The sequence below is a fragment of the Biomphalaria glabrata genome, chromosome 12 (assembly GCF_947242115.1).
Source record: "Biomphalaria glabrata chromosome 12, xgBioGlab47.1, whole genome shotgun sequence".
Taxonomy (NCBI): Eukaryota; Metazoa; Mollusca; class Gastropoda; family Planorbidae; genus Biomphalaria; species Biomphalaria glabrata.
This window is the reverse complement of record NC_074722.1, coordinates 34598952-34615660: the sequence shown is the minus strand read 5'-3', so window position 1 is coordinate 34615660 and position 16709 is coordinate 34598952. Positions and strand designations below refer to the sequence as shown.

The window sequence follows — 16709 nt, the reverse complement described above, 5'->3', positions numbered from 1 at the left end:
TGGGGATCTTTGGGCGCCTCGTAGTCAACCCAGCTCTAATACGTACCTGACAATAGTCGGTCGGTCATTGTGCTGGCTACATGATACCCTCATTAACCGTTGGCCACAGGGACAGAAGACCTGCAATTCTGGAAGGGGAATTTTTAATTAAAGAACAGTTAACAATGACACAGTACACAGACACAAGCTGACCAAGACATTTTGACACACCAGTACAGATCTTTTTTTTTTAAAGGAAACCTTAGAATTTGCGTTATTCAATTTTAGATTTGTCCTCATAGGAATCCTTGGGCCTTAATCTTTCTTTGCCTCTTTATTTGGGCATCACATGCCTCTTTATTTGGGCATCACATGCCTCTTTATTTGGGCATCACATGCCTCTTTATTTGGATCCTCCTTTGTGGGCTTTTTTAAAAATTCACTTTGAAAATATTACATCGCAAAAAAGAATAACAAATGTAAAGACTTTGTTCAGAAACTGCCCACAGCTCCTGCTCTCATTTGCTTGTCCTAATTTCCCCTAGAGTCCTAGACACATGAAAGTCCGCATACATTTCACAGGAAATGCAATGATCTACAGAACAGAATTTTTTTTTCTTGGTCATATGAAGTTTTTTGGATCTATCAAATCATAGAGTTCAATGTGTGGGTAATTATAAACCTGCCATTAAAACACTTTATAATATTAATAGCTTACTATGTCAAAATATAAATTTTTTATATATATACAGAAAAAAGGATAATTTCTTCAATTCGTAAGCTTTTCTTTCTTTTTTTTTTTTTTTAAAGAAGCCTTACATATTTTTTTACCAATTAAGCCTAAACTTGTTTCGCCTTTTTAGAGTAATACTTTAAGCACGTTTCACTTACCAAAAGACAATGCATGTATTTAAATACAAAATTGTAAATTTTACCTCTTCCATGTTTTGTAATTGTAACCTCATTACATATCCAACAACTTTTTAGATGTTCAATTGAACAGAAATAATGAACTTCATTAATTATGAGCTTTTTCTAATTTGCATAGAAATATAAAAAGTCTTGAACTTAATTGGGATAAAAATATGTTCTTAGCTAAATAGAAATTAATATGTCAAACTTTACTAACGCAACATAAAATTAATTTAAATTTACTAACAATATGTTAGTATTAATCATTGTGAAAAAAAAGGTGATTGTTTCTTGCATAAACGTTTTGATTTACCACTATAACACTTGCTGTATACCCTTTGTTCAAGTCAGCATCTGTGACCCAGAGCTCTCAGTTTCCCGACGCATCTATGAAACAGCTTGGACAAACATGATAAGCAAGAGGAGATAATTAGCCATTAGTGGAGGTTGTTCAATGCTAATTAATGCCCCAGCTTAGAACAAAAATACCGAGTGAATATGCTAAATTATATTTCTTTTGATTGCTGATAATTATGAATAATAATAATAAAATTATTATTATAATTTTATACTATAGGGTTACATTTGCTATCTGTATTTTATATATAAATAGTATGTAGACACTATCGCGAATACTGTTACCATCCTATTCCAGTAATATGTCATGTCTTATAGTTATTGCGAAAATGCTGTTTCGTATGTTAAAACACGAAAATATTATTTAAATTTTTTGTTCTTATTTTTATAGAACAAAAATTTCGTGTTTGGGGCGCGGTTGCTAAGTGGTAAAGCGATAGAATTTCAAACCTGAGGTCCTGGAGTTCGAATCGCGGTGAAGACTGAGATTTTTAATTTTTGGATTTTTAGGGCGCCCCTGTGTCCACCCAACTCTTATGGGTATCTGAGTTTAGTTGGGGGAAAGTAAAGGCGGTTGGTCGTTGTGATGGCCACATGACACCCTTCTCGTTAATCGTTGGCCAAAGAAACAGATGGCCTTAACATCATCAACCCTATACATCTGAAAGGGGACCTTTTTTTAAAAAAATTAATATGTGTTAAAACTCAAGACCATAATGACCGCAGTCCGAAGGATAATATATATACTAAGTCGTTCTGGGAAAAGACCTAATGCCAATCGCGTCTACTTTATAAGGAAAACTGAAAAGGAGGACAACGCAGTAGAGGTGTTCATTTGAAAATTGGAAAGGAGGACAACGTAGTAGAGGTGTCCTGGAAAACTGAAAAGGAGGACAACGCAGCAGAGGTGTCCAGGAAAACTGAAAAGGAGGACGACGCAATAGAGATGTCCCGGAAAACTAAAAAGGAGGACGACGCAATAGAGGTGTCCCGGAAAACTAAAAAGGAGGACGACCCAATAGAGGTGTCCCGGAAAACTGAAAAGGAGGACAACGCAGTAGAGGTGTCCCGGAAAACTAAAAAGGAGGACAACACAATAGAGGTGTCCCGGAAAACTAAAAAGGAGGACAACGCAATAGAGGTGTCCAGGAAAACTAAAAGGGAGGACGACGCAATAGAGGTGTCCCGGAAAACTAAAAAGGAGGACGACGCAATAGAGCTGTTCCGGAAAACTAAAAGGGAGGACAACGCAATAGAGGTGTCCAGGAAAACTAAAAAGGAGGACGACGCAGTAGAGGTGTCCAGGAAAACTAAAAAGGAGGACGACGCAATAGAGCTGTCCTGGAAATGCTATTTCAGTTTGGGCACTTTGTCCCATAGAGAAAAGCAGACAACCTGTGAAAGAGACAGCTTGAGAACACTCACCCTTGTCCAAGACAGCCGCAGACGACGGAAGGAAAACTTAAACAGACCCCCCGACGGACATAGGCTTTGAATCAATGTAGGAAAAATAACTATGTCACAGCTGCGTTTGCGTGATTAAGTACTATCTTCGGAATAGAAAACAATGTCTTAAATAGACATGCTGGTGTTCCTAACTATATTTAACGCATTTTGTATCGACTTTTACAATAGCGCATTTTTTGTGCTTCTAGGTCAGGCTCAGTCATTCTCTTTTGTCGACCCCCTGAAAGAGGAGGCGGGGGGGGGGGGGGGGGGTATCTGGGTATAGTGTTAATGCTAGCTTTATGTGGTTAGTAAAGAAAAAAAAACTCAACATACGTATGACAAATGTCGGATAAATATTTGAAGATAGTCTACCTCTTACGTCACACCCTTTCTAAGGGGGACGGGGGATGGCAGCTGGCAGGGTATGAACCCGGGACCATCAAGACGACCAAACGACAGTCCAGCGCGCACACCGCACGACCAGGCATCCAAGCATCTATAACATGTATTTAGCATTGCCTAATGCATATTGATTTTGAGCCATGGGGCTGATAGTTTAAAACTCATCTCATCTTTTTCTTTATAAAAACTCATCTGTTTCCTTGTAAAACTCATATATGTTTCTTTGTAAGACTCAACTGGCACTCTGCCTGACATGCACCAGAGATGTCATGTAGCCAGTACAAATTAGTGTATGTGTTATTTCTTTGATATTTTATTTAAATATTAAGAATAACGATAAATGTTTATTTAAAAAAAATATTTTTTACAGTCCTGGAAGTAAAGAAAAATGATCTTCTTCTTCATAACCTTGGTAGTTCTTGGTCAAATGGTCAGTGCTGACCAACAGCAACAGTTGGCTTTGTCTTTAGCTTCTTCAGATTTCTCTCAAAGACTTTACCAGAAGGTAGCTCTGGACCAGTCTAATGTCGTCTACTCACCTTACAGGTAGTTTAAATAATCAAGTATTTAATTATGTATAAAAAAAATAATTCTATAGACCTATAGTTAAAATACAAACTTTTATCCATTTTTTTTTGACATTATAAAATATGAAGCTAGTTATAAAGGAATATACAAAATGCTGTATATTATGATGATCAAAATAAACAGATGAAAATAAACAAACATTTCCAATTTTTTACTGACTTAATACAACAGCATATGTACTAGCATACATCTTAATACAGCTCGAAAGTTTGTCTCTTTTTTTAATATCAATCAAAAATTAAATAATTACTACCACTAATTGATTAACTAATTCGATGATTAATTAATTTTCTTTTTTAATTTATTTTGGGGATGGGGGGGGGGGGGGGGTTAACAATGAATATTTTTTTATTCAAGAATGGGAAACGGGAGAACAAAAGTGTAAAACATATCTTCAGACAGACAGACATACAGACTCAGTGAGTTAATATTAACTTTGTTTATTTTAGGAGATGCATTTACTAAAACAATAATGCCGAAACTACGGTCCGCGAGCAATATCCAGCCCATAAAGAGCAATGATATCCTGACGATGACGTAATGATTCCCTGACCATGATGCAATGATATCATGATCACGACGCAATGATTCCCTGACCATGACGCCATTATATGGCTGGCTGCCTGGTCGTGCGCTGGACTGTCGTTCAATTTATCGATGGTCCCGGGTTCAAACCCTGCCCTCTCCCATCCCCCGTCGTCCTGCGGGAGGTTTGGACTAGGGAGTAATTATCTTCAACTCTGAAGGAACATCCGATACATGTAAAACATTTTTACAAACTTAAAATTAAAAAATATCCAGACCATGACGCAAGGATATCGTGAGCACGACGCAATGATATCCTAACCATGGCGCAATGATATCCTAACCATGGCGCAATGATATCCTAACCATGACGCAATGATATCAATGATATTCAACCCTCGACGCAATGCTATCCTGCCTTCGAAGCAATGACGCTAAAATATCCTATTTCGAAATATCTAGCAACAATTAATATCAACGTCGCAAAGGGTAGGTTCCATTAGATTAGGTAAATATTGTCCGTGACAGACGTGACCTATATTTCTATAAGTTTCATTTCTAAACTACAAGATTTCAATCAAGAAATGAAGTTTTTATTTTATTAATTTCCATCTTCAAAGAGGAAAAAGCCTGGGACCTTCCTTTTCGTAGTCGCTGATTGGTTGATTGTAGATTTATTCCTTTGGACAAATTTAAGATGGCGATGGTACGACTTCAGAAAACACAATTTAAAACAAATGTCAACTTTACAACGTTCCACTTAAGAAATCTGTCATTTTTTTTCATTTTAAAAAAGTCAATCGTTAGAATGACTGTCGTAATTAATATGTGTATTTCCGAGAGATATTCCTTATATATTTAGACTAGCTATAAGTAATGACCTATTTTTCTATTCCGGTTAAATAAAATCTAAAAACTACTTTTTATTTATCAAATGTACCAGCATCCATTCATGTTTAACAATGACGTCTCTTGGGGCAAGGGGAGACACTGCAACTGAAATAAAGAACGTACTTGGCATTACTTCCCTTGGTAACTCGGTGTTTCAAATTTATGAAGAGCTTATTCAGCAGGTAAGCAATCAATGTTCATTTGTAAATCATGTAACTTTATTAATTACTATTGCATTGACGTGCCCTATTGTTTGGAAGTTACTGTCATTCTGGTCTGAAATAATAATAATGTATAACTAAACATTAGTAGCTCGAATGTATTAGTGATATAACGGCTACTGCTACTAACTTCTTCTTGGTGGTCGAAAGTACTTTTACTTTAATTTTTTATGAACTCTAAAAATGGCTATGGAGTCCAGTCTTCGCTATCAAAGATCCGGCCGCACACAAGGCATAGGTGGTTTAAGTCTGTTGCAGAGTTAGTTTTTTTTAAATCTCATTTTGTTTTGTGATCTGACTTCTTTGCTGAGGGTTGATTTCTTTGCCTCGTATCTTGTGGCACCAAAATGTACAGCTTTACGCCAAGAAGAGAGATCAAGGGTATTCATTTCCCAGTCGTGGATCTCAATTTCAAATTCTTTAATGAAATGTCGTAAGGGTGTCTTTTTATATAGCTTGGGCTGATCCCATGCGCATTAACCAGTAAGCTTCGGACAGGAGGGGCTCAATAGCCATGGCTGGCTACCAACCCAGGAGAAGGATAACTCTGAATTCAAACCTCTGTTGCCATGCAGCTATACCCAATCATGTGAAAGGCTTCGGGAGTCAACCCTTAGGAAACATCAGGAGCTGGCGACCCTAAGACAGTTTACAGTACTACACCCTGGCAGAACCTGCGACGCCGCTGACCCCAAACTGTATCGGCCATGCCGTTCCTTCGGATACATCAGCTGCGTGTAGAAGGGGGAACTGATGTGTGGGCGACATCGCTCCGACCACAGATAATGCACAGGCATTCATCTCATTTCCATGAGATGACCCATATTCGCTTTGCGACTGAAGGAGACCATAGATCCTTTCCAGCAGCTTCCCTCTTAAAATTTGTTTTCGAATGTGAATTTCAGGAATACGACTACACATAAAACACATCGCAGTTTGGAGATTCTTTTTTCGTTGGTATGGATACCCTTCATCTGTATCAACTAAAACATCTTAAAATCTGTTACATTGTCAAACCAATTCATCTGACAGTGAAACTGGGACTTCTATCTCCTATTGTATCAGAGGTCTCTGTTCTCCTATTTGGTTGTGAAAGTTGGACACTGAACGCTGAAGCTGAAAGAAGAATTCAAACCTTTGAGAGTAACTGCTACAGAAACATGCTTTGTATCAGATACCAGGAAAAGAAAAACAAATGAGTTTATACTGTTACAAGTAAACACTCTGGGGTACACTCAGCTCTTAGCCAGCGGTTCTCAACCTTTTAAGCTCGGCGACCCCTCTTTACAACCCCACACTCTGCCGCGACCCCCCCCCCCCCCGCTCAGACACACAGCAATAGAAGAATAGACAAAACTATTCATTTTTTCGATGGTCTCTGGCGACCCCTGGCAAATCGTCAATCGACCCCCAAGCCGCGACCCACAGGTTGAGAACTCCTGTCTTAGACGATCAAAAGGCTTGTAAAAAAAGTAGAAACTCGATAAACTGTGAAGAGACAAAAGTTGACTTGAAATGGTCTTATAGCAAGACGTGACCCACTGTCTAAATTCATTCTTACAGCGGAGGAAGAATGAAGAAAGAGTCTTCCAGAGAAGAGCTGGTTGGATAACGTACAAGAAGGCATGGGCCTCTCATGTGATATTCTTCTAAGAACAGCTGCTTACCAGAAATAGTGGAAAGATTTGGCTACACGAACTGTCACACCACCCCTACGACAAAGGTCAATGGGCAGATCAGATTAAATAGTTATTATAATTACTATCATTATTTTTACTGCATTATTTAAGAGTATCTCAAACTATTTGGTGGATCAATTATTGAAATGGAAAAATAATTCATTGTTGTCTCCGCTGAGAGATATTTTGAAATTATAAGCAGTTCTTCAGAAGTACCACACCAGGACAGCTAACGAGTATCTTGACCCTTCTAAGGAAAGTTCAGATCCACGAAGATTTCTACGAGGTCATTTACAACCTAACTGTTGACCGGATGTCCCAATTGAGACTGTTGTTATTAATGTTTACTCTCACAATCAAAGTTTTTGTCATTTTCGCTTTTTTTTAACCCATAATCAGTGGCGTAGCTAGGGTGGAGGAATTGGGGTGCAAATTCGAAAGTCCACTCCCACTTGGGGGATTCCCAACAAATGAATGTTCTATTTTTTTTTTTACATTGAATATTAAATATTACGCCACTGCTTGTAATCATGCTATTTACTTCGAGTCAAAAAATACATGACAGAATTAATTTAGATGATGATATAGATGACCTATGTTGCACAGAAAGCACGACGTGAGGCGATATGATTTGAGATTTGTCCCTTGTGTATTATCTGGCCAACAACGGCATTGGTCATTAAAACTTTTTTGTTAATTTTACTTATATTGGAATTAAGACATATTTTTTGAGTACTTTATCTCATGTACTGGTGTCGAATGTCAAAATTCAGGGGCCCCTAAAAAGGTCTAGCCAAGCCCCAAATCATTAATTACATTTTGTTCAGAATAATGGCAATGCATTATCAATAATTATTACATCATGTTCATTAGTATTACTAAACACAACACAAGAACTTGACAACAAGGCTCCAAATAATCTGGTACTTTAATAAGGGTCAAATAAAACAGCCAATAAGACACAATTGGCGACACAATAAACTACTACAACGTTAGACTGTATATCGCCGTACTAAACTCATAAACTCTACTGTCTCTTCCTGGACTCGTACGTTTCACTGGAGGACTCTACCAGGACCGACTTCATGGTAGACTAACAGTCCTGGTCTCCGGTCTTGAACTACCACTGTGTCTCTGGTCTGCGCAGGCTTATGATCAGATGACCATAACACGGGCGCTATTCACGTGCAAAGATCATGCCAGTACTGTCCCTTGCCTTTCAGTATAGCACGCTAAACTGTATTACTGGCCTGTGTCACATATGTCAGCTGATCACACACAGTTAACCCTTTTGCGTCGCGAATAGGGTTATAACATTATTATAACAATAATAAATATTAATATTCTGTCCCATATTACAGATAAACGCATTAAGAGATGTAGAACTTAACGCCGCCAACGCCATATTTGTCGGACCTAACTTCCAAATAGTTCCAAAGTTTATCCGCGACACCAGGAACTATTTTTCAGCCCAAACCGGCAACATTGATCTGTCCGCCAATGGAGGACCAGAGAAACCAATCAACGACTACATCGCAGACAAGACTAAAAATATCATTCAAGATGCACTTTCACCAGGTAAATGTCTCCACAGAGTACAACAAAGATTTTAGATTTTCTTTTTTTATACATAATAAAAATAGTGTCACCAATTGTGCAGGGCCGGTCCTAACTATTGCGGGGCCCTATGCGAAAAGGCTTGCGCGGGCCTGGTCTGGGCGGGAATAAGCAGAATGTCAAAAATAAGAATTTGCATTAGAAAATACATTCGTCTTTGCAGTAAAGTTTTATTAAAGGAAAGTTGACAATGCCGTGTTGTTTTTTTTGTCACCTATAGAACCCCAATATGACAATTTTATCCATTTTGCATGAGATTTTAATAATTTGCGGAAATTTCCAGGAGGTCCTGGAAAATCAGGAGGTCCTGGAAAATCAGGAGGTCGCGGAAACCCTGTTATTATAAATAAGTGATAATGGTTTAATTTAATATTTTTCAACTACAGTTAGCGAAGGGCCTATGAAAGTGCGGGGCCCACTGCGGCCGCATAGGTTGCAGTGGCCTAAGGCCGGCCCTGTCTTCGTGACTACCTTTTCTGACAAAGAATTGACTTATAAAGTTTCAGTCTGTCTTTTTAGAAATGAGCTAGCCCTAAACTCCTAATAGCAGGGCCGGCCTTAAATAATTGGAGGCCCAAGGCCAACAGGTACAGCATGTGACCCCAAATGAAATACAAAAATGAATGGACCTCATTCACCAATCGTAAACAAACAACATTTAGCCACGTGGTGCTTTATCTCTTCTATATAATTTACGATCTCACGTTTAATTCAGGATGGTTGTCACGTGACAGTTTTTTTCCATTGTTTTATCAATAAGATCACGTGACTAAATGTTGTTTGTTTACGATTGGTGAATGAGGTCCATTAAAAACCTTCCAGTGACTATATCTAAACCCACAAATACGTTAGATGTATGTAGCACCGATAGCATGAATGGGCTTCGTGGAGGATTCAGGATCATCTGTCAAGAAATAACGTCTCGACATTTCACCAAAAGGAAGAAACAATGGTCTTCGTACATACGTAGTCTAACAAGTAGATATAAGCATTCGTGAATAAACACTGAATCATAATAGAGACTTAGAGCGCGGCCAATAGACATAGAGCCATTCAGACATAAGAGGCATAGTGCCATAGAGACTAATAGTAAGACTAAGACAACTTTATTGATCCTTATGGAAACTTTTCATTTACAAAGACTCTTTTCTCCAATGAAGAGAGATAAAAAAAACAGAAACATTCCCATAAATAGAACAGACACAACAAAAAGATCTTTTTTTTTTTTTGCGTCTGTCTTCCAACCTTTCTCTTCCCATGTGTGTTCCAGTCTAGGGCTTGTTTAATAAGGCTTGTCCTCGAGTCCGCTTATTTAATAAGGCTTGTCCTCGAGTCCGCTTGTTTAATAAGGCTTGTCCTCGAGCCCGCAGACTGGTCTTCCAACCTTTCCCTTCCAATGTGCGTCCCAGTCAAGGGCTTGCGTAATAAGGCTTGTCCTCGAGTCCGCAGACTGGTGAGGAATGCAGTAGGACCTGTTTGAAATTGTGAGTGATACATTATTTGTGATGTTTACAGGAACTATTGATACTGATACTGTTATGCTTCTGGTCAACACAATTTTCTTCAATGGAACATGGGAAAGAACTTTTGATCCACATGACACAAGAAATCAATATTTCTATCAGCTTGGTGGCGCAGTGAAACAAGTGAGTACAAAGACAAAGTCGATTTCTTCTTTCAAACCTTCATATTTGAATCCCACATGTTTTTTTTTTAACCGTACACCTTCATATTGTATTATTATTATTGCTTTTTTTTTATATAGCGCTACTTTCATGCTTATACCATGCTCAGAGCGCTATGGTCCAATCTCATTTGTGGACCAGTGAGGGGAGGGGGTATCTAGGAGTTGGTTTTCCGTGCTGCCTTTAGGCGCTCAGTAAACACAACTCTCCCCTTCTAGGTAGCCAAGCCAAGTCAAGTTCAAGTGCACTGGGCCTCTCGAACATGCTTCCCATGAAGCCCCCATGTACATATTTTGAGCCCCACGCAGGGTCGGCCCTAACCATTTCGGGGCCCTATGCGAAAATAATTGCTCGGGGGCCAGTCTGGGTAGGGATAAGGATAATAGGTGAAATTAAGATTTTGTATTATACAATAAATTCGTTTTTTTTTTTGCGTTTTATTCATTATTTACCAAATACGAAATCACAATCAAATTAACTTTACCCTTGCGTGTAGCGAAGTCATACAGTAGATCAACAAAACTCAAACTCTGTTTTTCTGTTTCCTACATAGATCAAACTCAGCAGCCATAGCAAAATTTTCCAAACTGTTCAATCTTTGTAAATTGTTCGCCTCAAGGCCTCAAGTAATTGAATAACACCGCAATATGTCAATTTTTGTCTATTTTTCAGCAGGTTTCCATGAACTCCTGTAAAATCAGGAGGCCGCGGGAACCTTGTTATAAGTTATAATGATTTAAGCTAATAATTTGTACCCAGAATTAGCGTGGGGCCTATGAAAGCGCGGTGCCCACTACGACCGTATAGGTTGCAATAGCCTAAGGCCGGTCCTGGGCCCACGTGTTCATATTTTGAAGCCCACATATTCATATTTTGAAGCCCACATGTTCATATTTTGAAGCCCACATGTTCAAATTTTGAAGCCCACGTGTTCATATTTTGAAGCCCACATGTTCACATTTTGAAGCCCACATGTTCATATTTTGAAGCCCACATGTTCATATTTTGAAGCCCACATGTTCATATTTTGAAGCCCACATGTTCATATTTTGAAGCCCACATGTTTATATTTTGTAATCCAGTTTGATAACTGAAAGTTCACAGACAAGACACTTAGGACTTGCAAACATATTATTGAGAAAAACAAAAGACGACGGACTTGTTGACTGAAAAGGAATGTTTAACTTAGAGATTCATACAGGGAAAAACTGAGAGAAAGAGAAACGCCTCCGAGCATAACAATAACACATGGCTGTTTGGTCGTGCGGTTTGCACGCTGGACTGTTGTTTGGATTTATCGATGGTCCCGCTCCCATCCCCCGTCGTCCTGCGGGAGGTCTGGACTAGGAAGTAAATTATCTTCGACTCTGAAGGAACATCCGAAACATGTCAAACAAAACAACACTGAGAGAAAGAGAAAGGCCTCCGAGCATAACAATCACACATATTGTTTCATTAAGGATTTAATATTTTACACACTATTCCAGACAAACACGTTTTTTTTTTGATCTAAGAGACACAACAATGAAACACAATGAGGACATGTAGCAACAATAATGAAACACAATGAAGACATGTAGCAACAATAATTAAACAGAATGAGGACATGTAGCAACAAGAATGACACAAAATGAGGACATGTAGCAACAACAATGAAACAAAATGAGGACATGTAGCAACAACAATGACACAAAATGAGGACATGTAGCAACAACAATGAAACACAATGAGGACATGTAGCAACAATAATGAAACACAATGAGGACATGTAACAACAATAACGAAACACAATGAAGACATGTAGCAACAACAATGACAACATGTAGCAACAACAATGAAGACATGTAGCAACAATAATGAAACACAATGAGGACATGTAGCAACAATAACGAAACACAATGAAGACATGTAGCAACAACAATGATAACATGTAGCAACAACAATGAAGACATGTAGCAACAATAATGAAACACAATGAGGGCATGTAGCAACAACAATGAAGACATGTAGCAACAATAATGAAACACAATGAGGGCATGTAGCAACAACAATGAAGACATGTAGCAACAATAATAAAACACAATGAGGACATGTAGCAACAATAATGAAACACAATGAAGACATGTAGCAACAACAATGAAGACATGTAGCAACAACAATGAAACACAATGAAGACATTTAGCAACAATAATGAAACACAATGAGGACATGTAGCAACAACAATGAAACACAATGAGGACATGTAGCAACAATAATGAAACACAATGAGGACATGTAGCAACAACAATGACACAAAATGAGGACATGTAGCGACAACCATGAAACATAATGAGAACTTGTTGCGACAACAATGAAACATAATGAAGTTATGTAGCGACAACAGGTAGACAATAAATTGGCCTCCAAAAAGACTTTAACAACCGGCTACGAATTCTCTTTATTAAAACACCGTTTTTTTTTTCCTACACTTTACACGCACCACGACATTCGTTTGTTGTCTCCCCTTTAGGTTGAGACTATGAATGACGAGAGGTGGATGAAACTAAAAAAAGATGATGTCAACAAGGTGGATGTCGGTGAGCTCTCCTTTAGCGGAGGCAGATTCAGCCTGTACATCGCTTTACCGCAGGAACTGGATGGCATCACTGACCTGGGTACGTTTTGATGAGATGAGCAATGAATGGAACTTGAAAGTGGGAGATTAAATAGAGAGGAAGAGATAGTGAAGGAGTCGAAGTAAAAGTGAGAAAAAGTGAAACTGGGGGGAGGAAAGCGAAAGAGTGTGTGTGGGGGGAGGGGTAAATAAAAGAGTAAAATGGGAAACTAAAAATGCTATTCAGACGCGGCTTTAAAGAACTTGATAACGCTTTAGTACATCATTGACACGTTTAGCTGCAAGGGAAAAGGTCGTCGAATCTTCTACTCTCAGCGTCTCTAATGTCACTTTTTCTAAAGTCTCCACCCATGTCATAGTTCCTGTCTGATTCTATCTACTCTTTTGGTCTCGAGATTAATTCACGAATAACTATTAAATATGTATCGTAACAAAAGTGAATGTATCGTAACAAAAGAAAATGTATCGTAACAAAAGTGAATGTATCGTAACAAAAGAAAATGTATCGTAACAAAAGAGAATGTATCGTAACAAAAGTGAATGTAGCAAAAGAGGCAAAATATTTAAACAAATCTTTTTAAAAAAAAATCGTATGTATAAGAAAAACAAAAACGGCAAAAATCACTGCCATATATCTTTAACTCTTCTCTCCTAATTGACAATACCATTTTTGATTTGACTTCCATCAAACTAAATTAAATTTTGGATTTATAAATATAAGGGTTGGGTTGCGTATAAAGAGCATGCATTCTCCAATAATTCAATACCAAAAATAACATTTTCTGATTACAATAAAAAAGTTTTCGAAGTTTAATCCTAACAGGATAGTGAAATACAAATAAGCAAAACGAATAATACTATCGGAACGAGAAAAATAATTACGGAGCCAAAGACTCAATACTGTAGGATTAAACTCCCTTTTCTATTTAAAACAAGACTCAATACCACTAAGTGATAATTATCTGGTTAGGTTTGTCCTACGATTCATGTTTTCTGTATAATTTAAACTTGATCTGAATATGGGTGTGGGATAAATCTCATTTAACTAAACACTCTTTTGTTTGCAGAGGAAATTATAGCCAGGCCAGGTCAAGTTCAACAACTCTTCACTGGACTAGAATATGATCGCGTGGACCTAGCCATACCTAAATTCAAGACAGAGACCACGCTGTCTCTAATTCCTACTTTAAGAGACATGGGTATTACAAAAGCTTTTGACAACGGTAGAGCTGATTTTAGAGGAATATCGTCAGGTAATCATGAAGTTGTAACACAATCATTAAATGTGACTATATATATATATATATATATATATATATATATATATATATATATATATATATATATATATATTGTTACGAATCTCACTATCCAGGCTCTCTGCAAACTGCACCATACACCACCAACTTAAAGAACTTGACAAGTCAGGGCTCCAAAATAACGTAAAGGTTTAATGTCCATAAATAACAGCCAATACTGTACAATTGGCAGCACGTAGAACAGTACAAATAGCTCTGCGATAACAAATATCTCTCCGATAACACCGTTCCGCCGTATCAAGTCTTGCACTGGCCTCTCCGTCTCGTTCCGGGCTTGCACTGGGTTCAACAGTTCGGGACTGACTTCACACACTTGGGCTCGTTGTGTCGGACTCGATCACAGACCAAGATCAAGACGCCGTTCGTCTCAACTGTACTTGACAGTACTCCGCACTGAACCGTCGTAATGCTCCGTACAGAACCACACAGTTGAACTGTGCTGTAGTCCACCGTGTTCTGAGCTCCTGTCGTAGACCTTCTGTCGTGAACCGTCTTGACTGCGACACCTCCGCTCTTTATATAGGGTCCCTACTGGCCTTCTAGAACCGGACAGAACGCCGCTCGACGTTTCTATGTGGTCAGATGACTACAATTCTCGTGACGCTAATGAGCTCTGTTCACGACGGCGATTCTTCACGAAGCCTCTTGTTGACACTCGTCTCGGCCGATCGTCGTAACTCGTCACGGTTGACCGCTCGTCTAGCGCTGGCCTGGGGCGATTTGCGTCGACTGACTACACTCACACCACTACCCCCATCTGTGCCACCACCAGGTTTATAACAATATATTCTTAGGTAAAATGTACAAAGTTCAATGTCAATAGTGTGTGTCTCAATTATTCAATTAACTATTGTTACGATTTCAAAAGAATTGTCTAGTATAGAACGGTGAATGTCAATGATATGCAGTACCATAAAATAGCAGGTAAAAGTAAATAATAAAGTTCCAATTTCAGTCTTTGAGATCTATAGGGCAGATGATGTTAAGGTCATCTGTTTCTTTGGCCAGCGGTTAACGAGCAGGATGCCATGTGGCCAGCACAACGGCCAGCCTCCTCAACGTTCCCTAATTAATCAAGTACCCATTAGAGTTGGGTGGACTTAGGGACGCCCTAAAAATCCCGAATTCGAAATTGGGACCTTATATAATTCGCATATGAAACGCGTGAATTTCTATAAACTTGTCACAATTATATTGCTGACAAATTTAAAATTCTCTGCTGCATCGGTACTATTTGTTTTCTTGAGGCTTATAATGAGATTTTCATAAAGCTTTCCAATGTACATTTCACAACCACACAGCCAACTAGAGGAGGTATAAAAGACAAACCGGTAGGTCCTTAGTTTCGTTATGCTATGTTTCAGAGTAAAATAAATTATGTATACCCCGCACAGCTGTCCTTTGTTTGTAATATAAAAAAAAAATATATGTATAAACCGCGGGTTATATGTGTGAAAATACGACACTCTTATTTAACTATACGTAACAAACAAGGAGTCACAATTTTCTCTCTACCTTGCAATTAGGTCAAGTCTACGTCAGCGAAGTTATGCACAAGGCTGTTATCGAAGTTGAAGAAAGTGGGACCGTGGCAGCGGCTATGACCTACTCTGGACTAGTTCCGGTTTCTGCTGACCCGTCTCCCAGAGAAAGTTTCATCGCTGACCATCCCTTCGTGTACTTCCTGAGAGACAATCAAACTGGACAGATTCTCTTCCAAGGGAAATTCTCGGGTTAAAACACAATTCTTAAAAAAAATAAATATAAACAAACCTATAATCCTAGGTTCATTAAATAAATGCATTCCTAAACGAATACATTATTTGTTTGATTTGTGAGTGTTGGTTGTCAGTGGCGTTACTAGAAACAGTGTTACCCGGTGCAGTTAGCTCATGGTTTACACGCCCCCCCCCCACCAATCTACGTTCTCCTAGGCAATATTACATAATGGACCTCATTCACCAATCGTAAACAAACAACATTGAGCCACGTGTTCCCCTATCTCTTCTATACAAATTACGATCTCATTTTAATCCACATAGGTTATCACGTGACAGCTTTTTTTTTCTTCTTGTTTTATCAATATTATCACGTGAATCTACGTTCTCCTAGGCAATATTACATAATGGACCTCATTCACCAATCATAAACAAACAACATTGAGCCCCGTGTTTCACTATTTCTTCAATACAAATTACGATCTAATTTTAATCAACATAGGTTATCACGTGACAGCTTTTTTTTTCTTGTTTTATCAATATTATCACGTGACCGTTAGTTTTGGTAAATCAGATCCATTGTTAAATAATTCTTTTTTTTTAAATTTCGATGTTTATGACTTTTTATCAATACCAAATTTATTACTATTCAAATAAGAAACAGACCAAACAACTAAATATAAATGTGAGACGGAGTGGTGAAACTAATGAATGATACATACACCAGGGGATAGGTTTTTAGATAAGAGGAAG

The 16709-nt window shown here is 38.3% G+C and overlaps 1 protein-coding gene and 1 long non-coding RNA gene across 2 annotated transcripts; both read left to right on the top strand.

Moving 5' to 3' along the window:
* The first annotated feature begins 1505 nt into the window (after nucleotides 1-1505).
* LOC129922187 (uncharacterized) lies at nucleotides 1506-5289 on the top strand. The gene is made up of 3 exons (XR_008774167.1): nucleotides 1506-1545; nucleotides 3470-3645; nucleotides 5156-5289. It is a non-coding gene; the product is annotated as an uncharacterized LOC129922187 (long non-coding RNA).
* A 1608-nt stretch (nucleotides 5290-6897) lies between these two features.
* LOC106065779 (antichymotrypsin-2-like) lies at nucleotides 6898-16053 on the top strand. The gene is made up of 6 exons (XM_056005326.1): nucleotides 6898-6927; nucleotides 8365-8581; nucleotides 10136-10266; nucleotides 12815-12959; nucleotides 13987-14172; nucleotides 15765-16053. Exons 1-6 carry the CDS (start codon nucleotides 6898-6900, stop codon nucleotides 15974-15976), a joined length of 921 nt encoding a protein of 306 aa, XP_055861301.1. The 3' UTR covers nucleotides 15977-16053.
* The last annotated feature ends 656 nt before the right edge of the window (nucleotides 16054-16709 follow it).